At 44.6% G+C, this 14,628-nt stretch overlaps 1 protein-coding gene across 5 annotated transcripts in view; it reads left to right on the top strand.

Moving 5' to 3' along the window:
• The window catches only part of astn2 (astrotactin 2), a 1,598,826-nt gene that overhangs the window by 913,149 nt on the left and 671,049 nt on the right, over window positions 1–14,628 (top strand). For all 5 annotated transcript variants that reach the window (XM_080212454.1, XM_080212453.1, XM_080212456.1 and 2 more), the window contains one exon: window positions 12,053–12,219. In XM_080212454.1, the coding sequence (XP_080068580.1) occupies window positions 12,053–12,219 (167 nt within the window). The remainder of the gene's footprint in view (window positions 1–12,052; window positions 12,220–14,628) is intronic.

Here is a 14,628-nt window from a genome sequence, read left to right as displayed (position 1 = left end):
GATTCCGGCCTGGGCGACTGTCTGTATGGGAGTTTTTACATTCTCCCTGTGTCTGTGTAGGTTTCCACGGGTGCTCTGGTTCCCTCCCACAGTCCGAAGATGTGCAGGTTAGTTGAATTGGCCCTGGCAAATGCGTGGAGCTTCAAGGAGGGGATGGGGGTGTGAGACTGGGTGGGAAGACCTTTTGGAGAGTTGGTGCAGGTTCAATGGGCTGAATGGCTTCCTCCCTGCACCGTTAGGATTCTACAAGTCGTGAAACCACAACTTTCTGACTCCACAGCAAGCTCACTCCTATCAAGCCATAGCTGGCACCTACTAAAATTGTGAGGTACAAAACGCATATGGGGCAGAATCATATTGGCAAGTCACATTGACTTGGCAGCATGATATCATGGCAGCAATAACTGCCCATATTTCAATGCCACTGTGAGGAACAATTAGACTGGCAGCAACCAAAGGTTGGTGTTGTGAGACTTCTTACTGTAGCAACCAAAGGGGTCAAGGGAAATAATGTTCAAATTAATTCCACCCGTTTTAACTTCATCTGGCTTCAGGCTATGGGAGGGTATTTGGCCAAAAATCGATCAGAGACCAGTTTAAAACAACTGCACGCGTGCAAACTTATTGATGTGCAGCCTTTTCCTTGTTCTGGCTGCTGTGGAAATCAATTTGCGACATGTACAGGGTAGGTTCTGCTGCACTGAAGCCCTGAGGCAATATTACAAGTCTGCCTGGTGGAACAATTAAGCAGAATGAAAGTGACATTCTCTGGGTTCTGGTTAAGATTGCTTCAGGAAGGAGATCAACACTGACTCGGTGGAGGTATTTTCTGACTTAAGTCCAGAATTTTACCAGAACAGCGAGAAGTACTCTTGGCGTTTGTTTCTCTGCCGCGTTTAAAGAGTGGGGCCACTGAACCAAAAGATATCATAAAGCATAAAAATAAGTAGCCTGCGGGACACAGTGAATGATCTAATCGCTTCATAAGGCATTTACATTTTGTGGGTTGGGACCACATCCTGAAGCTTCATTGGATCTCAGCAGGAGTGCTTGATGCTATCATGAGGAGCAGGATGAAAAATGATTGAAAACGCTGTTACTATATATTACAGTGTCTGTTTACACACCAGAAGAATACTGTATTAAGAAGGGTTCATTTGGATCAAAAATTACTTCTTTTGACTATGAATATCATCTCATAACCACAGCAGTTATCTGTACCTTTCTGGGTTTCATACAGGCTGAATTTAGTGCCTCTCCTGAGCTTATGATTTTATTTTTGTATTTTTATCCTGCACCCCATCGTCAATATTTATGATTCAAAATTTCCAAAGTGATTTTCAGTTGAGTATTAATGGCTCTAAATGCTTCTGTCACACCCAATGAAGGCATGTGCGAATCACCACTTTAAATACCGGGTGGCACAGTAGTTAACACTGCTGCTTCACAGCGCCAGGGACCTGGGTTCGATTCCCGACATGGGTCACTGTTTGGAATTTGCGTGTTCTCCCCAAAAGTGCTGCGTTTCCTCCGGGTGCTCCAACTTCCTCCCTGGTTAGGTGCATCGTCCATGCTAAATTCTCCCTCGGTGTACCCAAACAGGCGCCGGAGTATGGCGACTTGGGGATCTTCACAGTAATTTCATTGCAGTGTTAATGTAAGCCTACTTGTGACTAATAAATTAACTTTAATATGGATTGTGTTCGTATGGTAGCTTCTGGAGCAAACTTTGATTTTTTTTTAATTAACACTAACCAGGTAGCTAAGGTGACTGCCAACGGTTAGATGACTTCTGCAAATTCCAAACAGGTTCTTGTCAAGTTTCTGGAAAGGTGCTTATTGCATCGCCCAAGGTGATGATAACAGGGTCCCTGTGTTCCACTTGAATAGATATGCCCAGACAGCACCTCTTTGGGGAGTTTGCATATATTTTACTCTAAACTCAGAATTGATGGACTATTAGACTTCAGCAGAGGAATTTTAGTTCCTCGCTTGTCCTGAAAACGTAAAGTCCCACTTGAGGTCAACAAACCTTCCCATTGTCCATCTACCATCACCGCCTGCTTCTCCCCCCACCCCCCCCTTCAATTCCCATTGCAAGCAGGGCAGTAAAATTCTGGCCCAAGTCTCTAAATTTTCAGCTCAACTCAAGGAAAATTGCAGGAAAACCATTATCTACAAGTGGGTGTGAAGACCCACTAACTATCTCCATTAGTGAGCAACGCCTTCCAGCTTTAAGTCATTCTGGGTGGATAATAACAGTTAATCATGTGACCAAAATTGGCTTCTGGTGTCTTCCTCACTTCACTTAACTCTTTATTCCAATTGAGAGTCATGGTGTGTCAGGGTCTATTCCAGCAGACACTGGGTGTTAGGCGAGGGTCCACCCAAGGCGGGATGCCAGTCCATCACAGCACATACACACGTACCCCAGTTGGACTGTGGGGGGACACTGATGCATCTGGCTAAAATCTACCTGGACACAGTGAGAGCATGACATCTCCACACAGCCAGACACCCGAGGCTGGAATTGAACCCTGGTCTCCGGTACTGTGAGGCAGCAGCGATAACCACTGCGCCACCATGCTGCCCACTTCTCATACCAAAAATGTTTTATGATCCAAAGACCGAGAGCAGCCTGCAAAGAACACCACTGTAGAATAGTAGCTACAGACTACTGTCGTACCAGTAAAGCCTTTTTTAAGCTTGGAGGCTGCTACATATTAAAAAGCCTCCAAGCCCCTCATTCCAAATCCAAGTCCATCCCAGTAGAAGAAACTGGATCTGCTGATAGGAAAATCACAAGTGCCTAATTTAGTGACCTGTGAACATTTATCTCTTCAATTAAATCCTGAAATAATCCTGATATCCAACCTCAGCAATTTTAACTCAACTAAACTACAAGTGAAAAAAAGTCTCCTTTCTTTGCTGGATTTGCAATGACTGTTCTCCTGCAACTAGCCAGATACAACAACTGTCAGAATTTGCCAAAAAATACTAATCTCTTGAACTGTATCTTCCTTGTGTGTGTAAGTGTGAGCAATGGAGCACTTAGACTTTTGGGGTGAATCAACAACTTTCTTCATTTAAACCCACAAAAGCTTGCTGCTGTTATTTAAGCTGACCACACAGTCTGGAGGCTAAGAAACACAAGTATCACTCTGTCCAAAAAACACATTGATTGCAGACAGGAAGGGAAAAGGTTACAAGTGTATTAGTTTTCTTCTGATCCTATCCATGACAGAATCCAAATAATTGAGTTAATGTTAGGCTGTAGATCCTTTTCTGTGCACTGAGTGATATCTGTTAGATGACTTTTATACATTTAACACTGAGTGTTGAAGGACCTGTGGAAAATATCTGAGATGTGCAAAGAAATGGTTCCAAAGAACATGAAATTCTGTTGAGAACATGAAGGTTGTTCAGCCACTCAAACTATTGAACTACCGTGTTAAGGTTGTCTACAACAATATCTTGCATTAATATATTGTTCTTCTTGTACAGGAAGATCGTTCAGAGCACATAAGTAGCATGGATGTTTACTTGATTGGCAGAAATGTTCCAACTTCCATCTGGGGATTAAAGGGTCATGTTGCAGCTACGATGGGGAAGATGAACGTGGTTTGTGGAATGAATGGGCTAATAGGTCTTTGGTGTTCATTTATCTCCTTATCTTGCTCAGTATGCAGTCATTTTAATCCTTTTTCTTCCAGCTCCCACTCTCTCCTCCCCATTAAGAAGATAGGTTTAGATCAGTTTGAATCCTGACTCTCAAAAGAATTAATTTTAAGTAATAATTTCCTTCGTTTCGCACTTCTAATTTTAAAGCAGGTCTGGTGGAGTAGGCTTTTGATTTGAATCAGTTCCTGCACAGGTAAATCAGTGTGTGTCTGCTTGCTTCAAGACTGAATTAATACAGTCATTGAGCTGGACAACAATATAATAAGCCATACCTTACTCAATACTTTCCTAATAAACTATTTCATTAGGTAGAAATGATAACTAATTATGGATTCTCAGCAAAGAGCCACAGCAGAATAGATTGCGGGTCATAAAATTGGAGCTACACTGTTTATTTTCCTTTTGCTGAGCCCTTTTTTCTCCCTTACAGAAATGCCAAATTAATCTTAACTAGTAAGCTTGAGTTACATAGAGATGGATAATTCTCTATCCAGGCAGTGACAAGTATAATTTTCTGTCCTGTTCATTATCTCCATCACAACATGCCTATTTGTTGCCTCTCTTATTCTGGTTTAAATCCAATTCTGCTGTGACCAAGATTGGTGGAAAGGCAAATTGTGCGGAGGGTGTGGAGAGTCTACAGAAGGATCTAGATAGGCTGGGCAAATGGGCCAGGAAATGGCAAATGGAATTTAATGTTGGCAAGTGCGAGGTGGTCCACTTTGGTAGGAATAATGGTAGGAAGGATTATTACTTACGTGGTGAAAAACTGCAGCAGGCGACGGTGCAGAGGGACCTCGGAGTCCTTGTGCATGAGTCGCAAAAACCCAGCTTGCAGGTGGTCAGGAAGGCGAATGGGATGCTGGCCTTCATAGCGAGGGGGATTGAATATAAAAGTAGGGAGGTCTTGCTGCGGCTGTATAGGGCATTGGTGAGGCTGCAGCTGGAGTACTGTGTGCAGTTTTGGGCGCCGTACTTACGCAAGGATATTTTGGCCTTGGAGGGAGTGCAGAGGAGGTTCACAAGGCTGATGCCGGCGTTGAGGGGGTTGAGCTATGAGGAGAGGCTGAATAAACTAGGCTTGTACTCGTTAGAGTTTAGAAGAATGAGGGGAGATCTCATTGAGACGTATAAGATGATGAATGGGATGGATAGGATAGAGGTGGAGAGACTCTTCCCGCTCAGAAAGGACAGTAGGACTAGGGGGCACAGCCTCAAGATAAAGGGGTGGCGGTTTAGAACGGAGTTGAGGAGGAACTTCTTCACTCAAAGGGTGGTGAATCTCTGGAATTCTCTGCCCGTTGAAGTGGTGGAGGCTGCCTCGCTAAATATTTTTAAGACGCGGGTTGATGGGTTTTTGATAAGAGAGGGGATTAAGGGTTATGGGGAGAGGGCAGGAATGTGGAACTGAGCCACGACAGATCAGCCATGATCTTATTGAATGGCGGGGCAGGCTCGAAGGGCTAGATGGCCTACTCCTGCTCCTATTTCTTATGTTTCTTATGTGACTTATTGTGCCACTGTCTTTCCAATTTTTTTTAACGTGTTAACCCCTTGATTATACCTGAGTTAATGGCATTAAAATAACACCCATGTAAAAGTCTTGGGTTTGGTTTCTAAGTGGGAAATTTTAGTAATGTCAGTAGGATTTTTTGGTTTTGTTTATTTGTTTGATGGGATAAGCCTGCATTTATTGCCCATCCCTAATTGCCCTTCAGAAGGTGGCAGTAACCTACCTCCTTGAAACTGCAGCAGGCCCTGGGTGTAGGTAAACTCACTGTGCTGTTAGGGAGGGAGTTCCAGGGTTTTGACCCAGTGACAGTGAAGGAATGGGGATGTATTTCCAAATCAGTGTGTTTAGTGATTTGAAGCAGGATTTGCAAGTAGTGGTGTTTCCATGTGTCTGCTAATAACTTAATGCAATAAGAAGTCTCACAACACCAAGTTTAAGTCTTAAGTTTAAGTCTTAAGGTTTAAGTCTGAGACTTAAGCCTGGTGTTGTGAGACTTCTTACTGTGTTTACCCCAGTGCAATGCCGGCATCTCTACATAATAACTTACTGGCCAGAATCTTTTCGCCTGTTGGATGCACACATTTGGCAGGTCCGGAAACAGGGACCAAATGCGTTTCTGGCTGCATTCGGCCTGGAAAGCAATTTTGTCCTAGTTGGCCAATTAACAGGCAGCCGGTGTGAAACACGCTGAAAAAGGCTGAGTGCTGCCGGTGAGGACAGGAGGAGGACGGGTGCTCACAAAAGACAGGCTGCGGTTTAATGCTTTTATTCGGGTTCCTCAAGACAGGCAGCCACTACAAAGCTGCCTCAGGGAGCTGCTGACCTTTACAAATTAAATGCTTAATTAAACAGAAAAGTGTGAGGTTATGAACTTTGGTAGGAAAAATAGACTTTTTTAAATGGGGAGAGTATTCAGAAATCAGAAGCGCAAACGGACGTGGGAGTCCTCGTTCAGGATTTTCTTAAGATCACATTGCAGATTGAGCTGACAGTTAGGAAGGCAAATGCAATATTAGCACTCATTTTGAGAAGACTAGAATACAAAAGCAGGGATGTACTGCTGAGGCTTTGTAAGGCTCTAGTCAGACCACATACGGAGCAACGTGAGTGATTTTGGGCCCTGTATTTGAGGAAGAATGTGCTGGCCCTGGAGAGGGTCCAGAGGATGTTCACGAGAATGCTCTGGGAATGAAAAGCTGGCCACGTGAGGAGCGTTTGAGGACTCTGGGTCTGTACTCAATGGAGTTTAGATGAGTGAGGGGGGAATCGCATTGAAACTTACAGAATACCGAAAGGCCTGGATAGAGTGGACATGGGGAAGATGTTTCCATTAACGGAGAGTGTAGGGTCCGAGGACACTGCCTCAGAATAAAGGAACAACCCTTTAGAACTGAGAAGAGGAGGAGTTTCTTCATCCAGAGGTCATTGAATATATTTAAGACAGAGATAGAAGGGTTCTTGGTGGGTGAGGGGAACAAAGGTTATGGAGAAAAGGCAGGAGAATGGGGTTGAGAAACTTATCAGCCATGATTGAATGACAGAGCAGACATGATGGGCTGAATGGCCTAATTCTGTCCCTGTATCTTGTGGCTTATGAGGACGGCATGGTGGCACAGTTGTTAGCACTGTTGCCTCACAATGCCAGGGACCCAGGTTCGATTTGGGTCATTGTGCGCAGTTTGCATGTTCTCCCCGTGTCTGCATGGGTTTCCTCCCACAGTCCGAAAGACGTGCTGGTTAGTTACGTTAGTCTTGCTAAATTCTCCCCCAGTGTAGCCGAACAGCTGACGGAGTGTGGCGACAGGAGGATTTTCACAGTAACTTCATTGCAGTGTAAGCCTGGTTGTGACATTAGTGAATAAATTTTAAACTTTTATGAGAAAACGCAGCAAACTGTGTGGGGGTATCATGTTTAAACACAAAGCTCACAAACCAGACACATTTTTAAATTATATTCAGCCCTGACGTTTCACTCACCCGGGGTCAAGGCTGTAGCTAAGACTGCCTGACCAACCTGCCAACTGTAAAAGTAGATGTGTTACATAAAATAACTTTCATTTGGCCCTTAATAGCTTTAAGAACATAAGAAATAGGAGCAGGAGTAGGCCATCTAGCCCTTCGAGCCTGCCCCGCCATTCAATACGATCATGGCTGATCTGTTGTGGCTCAGTTCCACTTTCCCGCCCTCTCCCCATAACCCTTAATCCCCTCTCTTATCAAGAACCCATCAACCCGCTTCTTAAAAATATTTAGATTGCTGCTTATTTGTCGGTGGGCCTTATTCCGATTTTTGCGCACACTCTTTTTCCGACTGTAAGATCTCATGAGGGCATGATGACATCAGGACGCGCACCTGACATTTTCTGGTATGATTTCACCTGCTTCTGGATCAGGCACGTTATCCATCTGAGCAATGGAAGATTCTGGCCAATGATTTTGGTGAACTGAAATATCAGTATGAATGACAAGCTATTCACAATGACATCTCCGTTTCTGAAAGGAGCCAAGAACTGGGCAGTCAGGAACAACACAAAAAAACAAGAGCTGGAGTAGACTATCTGGTTCTTCATGTCTGACCATGGCTATTCTTGGGCTTCACTTCCATTTCCTTTCCTTTTCTTCATATCCTTTCATTCTGTGAGAAAGCAGAAATGTGTCCATCTCACTCAATTGAGTGTATTCAGTGATGGAGTATTCACTACCCACTGGGGCAGAGAGTTCCAAAGATTCACCGCAAAATAATTTCTCCTCATTTCAATCCTAAATGATCAGACCCTTATCCTGAGACTCTGGCCCCAATTCCCCAGTGTGTAGAAACAATCTCTCAACATCGACCCTGTCAGGCCCCATCAGTATCTTATACATTGCAATAAAATTGACTCTGATTCTTCTAAGCCCTAGAGAAAATAGACCTAATTTGCTCAATCTCTCATTGTAGGACAGCCCTCTCATCCTATAGACCCATTTAGTGGACCTTCACAGTGCCTCTAAAGCTAGCATGGTGGCACCTTGGTTAGCACTGCTGCCAAGGACCTAGGTTTGATTCCCAGCTTGGGTCACTGTCTGTGTGGAGTTTGCACATTCTCCCTGTCTCTGCGTGGGTTTCCTCCGGCTGCTCAGATTTCCTCCCACAGTCCAAAAAGATGTGCTGGTTAGGTGCATTGGTCATTACTAAATTCTCCCTCAGTGCACCCAAACAGGCATTGGAGTGTGGTGGCTAGGGGATTTTCACAGTAACTTCATTGCAGTGTTGATGTCAGCCTGGTTGTGACACTAATAAATAAACTTTAACTTTAAAACTCAAAGTATATCTTTTCTTAAATATGGAGGTCAAAACTGCACACAATACTCCAAATGTGATCTCACGAAAATTATCTATAACTTGTGCAAGATTTCTTTATCCCTCGTATTATGGGGAACAGGTCAGGATTGGGTGGGGAGGAGGTGGGCTGGACAAAAGACATATTTTACTTACCTCCCTGCTGAAAACACACCTGGCAGGTGGGTGCTGTAGTTCCCCATCCAATGATTCAGGTCAGTCATCAGAATTCTGATTATGAAGTTGCTTTCTCCACCGTAGCTTCCCGAGCTTCCAGAGTTTGCTGCTTTTATTTGAGTTTTACAGCATCCATAGTGTGTTGCTTTTGTGCAGTAAATGATGATTGCAGTTGGAATATTGCCTAGGGATACGATTCAATCGCTCTGTTTGTGAATTGAATTGATGACAGCTTCTGCTTTGTGAAGTTTTTGTAATTAGGACTTCACTCGTAGGGTGCCAACTGGTACATTTTACTTCCTGCAAACTATTGCGTGGGATATCACTGCTGTTGATAAACATGAATCGAGCAGCAGCAAAGGTTACACGGTTTCTATATACTTCCGTGATTCTGCAAAGCGTCCGTGACAAATTAGAGAACGTGACAGTGCAAGGAGTGGCCACCGTTTATTTTTCCTTAACTGGTTTTTGTCTTTCTTGCTGACGGTTTGAGATTCCACACAAACGTTTTCAGCCATCTGATGATCAAGTTATCATTAAAAAAAAAGCATTATGTGCGTGTAGATCCTGAGCTTTGTCAGATTTATGGGACTGTTCAGCCCTGGCCTTCACAAATCAAGTAAGAAGTCTGACAACACCAGGTTTACCCCAGTCCAACACCAGCATCTCCACATCATGACCACTTTCACACATCAATACAAGACCTTTGAATGACCATTCAGAACATATTGACATCATGGCAACCCAACTGCCATTCTCTTCCTGTCCACTTGTCTCAGTATATTAATTTTATTTATTAGTCACAGGTAAGGCTTACATTAAAACTAGAACAAATTTACTGTGAAATTCCTCTAGTCACCATCTGTTCAGGTCACTGCACCTAACTAGCACGTCCTTCAGACTGTGGAAGGAAACCAGACTACTCAGAGGAAACCCACGCAGATACAGGAAGAATGTACAAACTCTGTACAGACAGCGACCCAAGATGGGAATCGAACTCAGGTCCCTCGCGCTGTGAAGCAGCGGTGCTAACCACTGTGCTACTGTGCTGCCCTTTGTGATTGGTGACCAGGTAATGCTGATATCTTGGTGATATTGTTGACTAGACAAGGCTGGAATGATCAGTGCACTTTCCTGACAGTTTAGTGGCAGGGTGGCACAGTGGGTAACACTGCTGCCTCACAGCGCCAGGGACCCAGGTTTGATTCCCAGCTGGGGTTACTGTCTGTGCAGAGTCTGCACGTTCTCCCCAGGTCTGTGTGAGTTTTCTCTGGGTACTCCAGTTACCTCCCACAGTCCAAAAGGCGTGTTGATTAGGTGTATTGGCCATGCTAAATTCTCCATCAGTGCACCCGAACAGGCACCGGAGTGTGGTAACTCGGAGATTTTCAGTGACTTCATTGTAGTGTTAACGTAAGCCTACTTGTGACTAATAAATAAACTTTAATATGGATAGCCTTCATATGGAAGCTTCTGGGGCAAACTTTTATTTCTTTAAATTAACACTAACCGGGTGACTACGGTGACTGCCAAGGGTTAGATGACTTCCGCAAATTCAAAACAAGTTCATGTCAAGCTTCTGGAAGGGCACTTATTGCACCACCCAAGGGGAGTGGGGCAGGTGGGGTGGTGGGGGTGGGGGGGGGGGCAGTTGTGGTGGATGGTGGTGATGATGAACATGATTTCCACCCCACCCAAATAGACACCTCTTGGGGAGTTTGCACATTCTTTACTCTGAACTCAGAATTGATGGACTATTGCACTTCAGCACAGAGATTTTAGTGCCTCGCTTGTCCTGAAACCGTAAAGTCCCTCTTGAGGTCAACAGACCTTCCCACTGTCCACCCTCCTTGCTCACTCCAATTCCTATTACAGGCAGGGCAGTAAAGTTCTGGCCCAGGTCTCTAAATTTTTATTGAATTCAAATTTCAACATCTTCCATGCTGAGATTCGAACAGAACAGACCTGGGCTTTCTGGATTGCCACTGCAGTGACAATATCACTACGCCACTGTCTCCCGCTGAAGATGTATAACAATGTTATGTAAAGAGCATGAATATTGCAAGACTGACATGGAGCTACATTCATTGGTTCTCTCCAATCAAAGGCCATCACGACAAGATGTTGCTCAGAAATCGAGACCATTATTGCACGCTGGTGAAAGAGAAAAAGCTAATCGTGATTGCCGGGGGATTTTCTGTTTTTTTTTCAGCATTGACCTCCTCAGCCCCCTAGTCCCATCTTGCAAGAACTCCAGCACGTCTAAAGCTCATCCTGTTCCACAGGGGTCCCTATTTGTCATTCACACAAATTGACAACCTCACCAAGTTCCCTTACCTCTCAGCTTTAAAATTCCTGTTCTGATCCTCAGATCTTACCCCAATCTGGCTTCATCCTGTCTCTTCCCCCATGATTACTCTGGCGTTCTCTTCTCGTCCAATTATGGTCCACCGTGTGTCCCATCCTCCCATGTCCATCGTTGGCTCCTGAGTTTTCAGCCTTTTTGCCTGAAAGCTCCCAAATACTCTTTACCAACAAGGCGAGACGGTGACGTAGTGGTATTGTCACTGGACTAGTAACCCGGGTAATACTCTGGGGACCTGGGTTCAAATCCCACCATAGCAAATGGTAAAATTAAAATTCAATAAAAACCTGCAATTAATGATGAGCATGAAACCATTGTTGTTAAAAACCCATCTGGTTCACTAATGTGAATCTTTCAACATCAATTCTGTCCAATTTTTGGAAAGTACATAAGAACATAAGAACATAAGAAATAGGAGCAGGAGTAGGCCATCTAGCCCTTCGAGCCTGCCCCGCAAAAGTACAGTATAGGAAGAGGCCCTTTGGCCCTCCAAGCCCATGCCAGTAATGATGCCCTAACTAGCTAAAATCAAAACCATTTGCCCTTACTTGGTCTGTATCCCCCTATTCCCTTCCTATTCAGGTACTGTTAAATGTTGCTAAGTGCCTGCTTCTATCACCTTCTTGAGCAGCGTGTTCCAGACTCTCTCTCTATGAAAAACTTCTCCCTTAAACTTTCACCTTGAACCTGTGCCCCCTTCTAATTGACACTTGCACTCTGGGAAAAAGCCTCTGACTATTCACCCTGTTTATGCCTCTCACAACTTTTTTCAACCTCTATCAGGTCTCCCCTCAGCCACTGTATTTCTCGTGAAAACAATCCTAGTTTAATTCAACCTCTCCTCATAATGAACCCCCTCAAGACCAGGCAACATGTTGATGAACGTTCTTTACACTCTCTCCAAAGCTTCCATGTCCCTCTGGTAGTGTGGTGTCCAGGACTGCATGCAATATAAAATAATGAGGTCTAAATTCCAGCAACTTTTCTCTCTTTTCAGTGTCCAGTGGGTCTGAGACCTATGAGAGATGATTCTGGTTGCTTTGACTACACCAAAGGCATTGACTGTTCGGATGGGTTCAATGGAGGCTGTGAGCAACTCTGCTTACAGCAGACGGTGCCATTGACTGAAGACCCCACATCCAATAATATTCTTATGTTCTGTGGGTAAGTACAGGTTGAAGCACTCACAGAAACTTGGCTGTCATTTCTTTGAGAAACAGGTATATATTGTATGTATTATATTTAGCCGTATTGACTCCTTGGTTTCATTGTACAAAATCACAATTTGTTTTATTATAATTTTAATGAAGCAGTTCTATAATTGGCAACCTTTTTCATTTGTTGCGGAGACGTAGAGTCTTGGCGTAGTTTTTGAAAAAATCCATGAAGCCATAGGGTCTTTCTGACCTCTCCCTCTGGTTTCTCCTGTTGCTGTAGCGATGGGAGAGGGCATGTACTGGGAGCCAACTCAATTTGGATGACCTGAGGAATGTCAGCAAAGTGAGTCGTGTATCATTGGAATTTATCTTTTGTTTACTGCCTTCCAGAAACATTTTAATTTCTTCCACATTTTCCCATAGCTAAATTCCTCCACTGATGTGCCAGTGCTAAAGGTATCCACCCACCAGGCCAGTGTAATGACCCAGGACAGGAAATATGGGTCAGCCTGTGCCCATACACGTGCTGCTCCTGTCTCAGTCCAAAATGATCAGCCATAGAAACCCTACAATGCAGAAGGAGGCCATTCAGGCCATTGGGTCTGCGTCAGCCCTCTCACAGGAACTTACCCAGGCCCTGTCCTCGTACTCTCAAGTATTTACCCCTAACCTACACACCTTGGGATGTGAAGGGGCAATTTCGCATGGCCAATCCAGCTAACCTGCAAATCTCTGGACTGTGGGAGGAAACCGGAGCACCCAGAGGAAACCCACGCAGACATGGGAAGAACGTGCAAACCCCGCACAGTCAACCAAGGCTGGAATTGAACCGGGTCCCTGGTGCTGTGAGGCAACAGTGCTAACCATTGTGCCACCCCTGATGAGCAGGAACTTTTGCCCTACATTCTAAACATCTTGATAGAGATAGGGGGGGAATTGCATCTGTTTTTTTCATCAATTGGCAGAAAGGAGGAATGTTCAGCTCTTTCTGACATTTGTGCTGTCCATGGCACAGTGGTTAGCACTTTTGCCTCACGGCCTGGGTATGATTCCCGGCTCGGGTCACTGTCTGTGCAAAGTCTACACGTTGCCTCAGTGTCTGCATTGCTTTCCTCCAGGTGCCCCGGTTTCTTCCCACAATCCGAAAGATGTGCTGGTTAAGTGCGTTGGCCTTGCTATATTCTCTCTCAGTGTACCCGAACAGGCTCTGGAGTGTGACGATTTGGGGGTTTTCACAATAACTTCATTGCAGTGTTAATGCAAGCCTACTTGTGATTAATAAATAAACTTAAGCTACTTCCCCATTTACAGCCTAATCATACACTACAAATCACTTCAGAATCTAGTGACCCTCAGAAGAACTATGCATCAGTCAAAGACAAAGTTTTTGTGTGATAGATGGATTGCTAATAGCAATATAGCTACTCTTCCTGTACGAAGAAGAAGCCAATCTTATCCATCCATCTTGCTCCAAAACTGTCACCAAAGTTTGCAGAATGCTTTTTACATCTTTTGAAACATTAACAAAGGGTTGAAAACTCTCCACGCCGCACCCATCCTCCCAACCCCACCACCATCACTGTGGCGTTGGCCACTGATGGGATCTTCCAGTCCTATCACTGTCTATGGCATTTTCTTGGCATAACGACTCGTTGCTGGGAAACCCGCCGTAAAGTCTTGCCTTCAAGATCCCACTGGCAGGAAGGGCCAGAAAATCTCACCCAAAGTCGACAGAAGGGGGAAACAAGTAATTCCTGCCTCTTTCCAGTACTGCCTGAGGAGTCATAGAGCAATACAACATGAAAATAGACCCTTTGCCCCAACCAATCAATGCCGAACATGATGCCCTCCCAGCTCATCCCAATTGCCCACGTTTGATCCACATTTCTCTAATCCTTTCCCATCAATGTACTTATCCAAATGCTTTTTAAGTGTTGATATTGTACCTAGAATCCCTACAGAGCAAAAGGAGGTTATTCAGGCCATCGAATCTGCATTGACCACAATCCCACCCAGGCCCAATTCCCGTAACCCTTCATATTTATCCTACTAATCCCCCTGACACTAGGGTTAATTTAACATGGGCAATCAACTCAATCTGCACATCTTCAGAGTGTGGGAGGAAACTGGAGTCCCCGGAGGTAACCCAAGTCGACACAGGGAGAACGTGCAGACTTCACACAGACAGTGACCTGAGGCCAGAATTGAACCTGGGTCCCTGACGCTCTGAGGCAGCAGTGCTAACCACCGTGCCCCTCTACCTGCCTCAGCTGCTTTTTCTCTGGCACCTCACTCCAGTCACGCACCACTCTCTGCATGCAGAAATTGCTCCTCAGGTCCCTTTTAAATCTTTCCCCTCTCACCTTGAACCTTTGCCCTCTCGTTTTCAATTCTTCTTCCTTGGGAAAAATACTAT

Source organism: Carcharhinus amblyrhynchos, chromosome 25 (assembly GCF_965287045.1).
Source record: "Carcharhinus amblyrhynchos chromosome 25, sCarAmb.v2.hapA, whole genome shotgun sequence".
NCBI classification, from domain to species: domain Eukaryota; kingdom Metazoa; phylum Chordata; class Chondrichthyes; order Carcharhiniformes; family Carcharhinidae; genus Carcharhinus; species Carcharhinus amblyrhynchos.
Note: the sequence above shows the minus strand (reverse complement) of the source record. Positions and strands in the feature narration are given on the sequence as shown.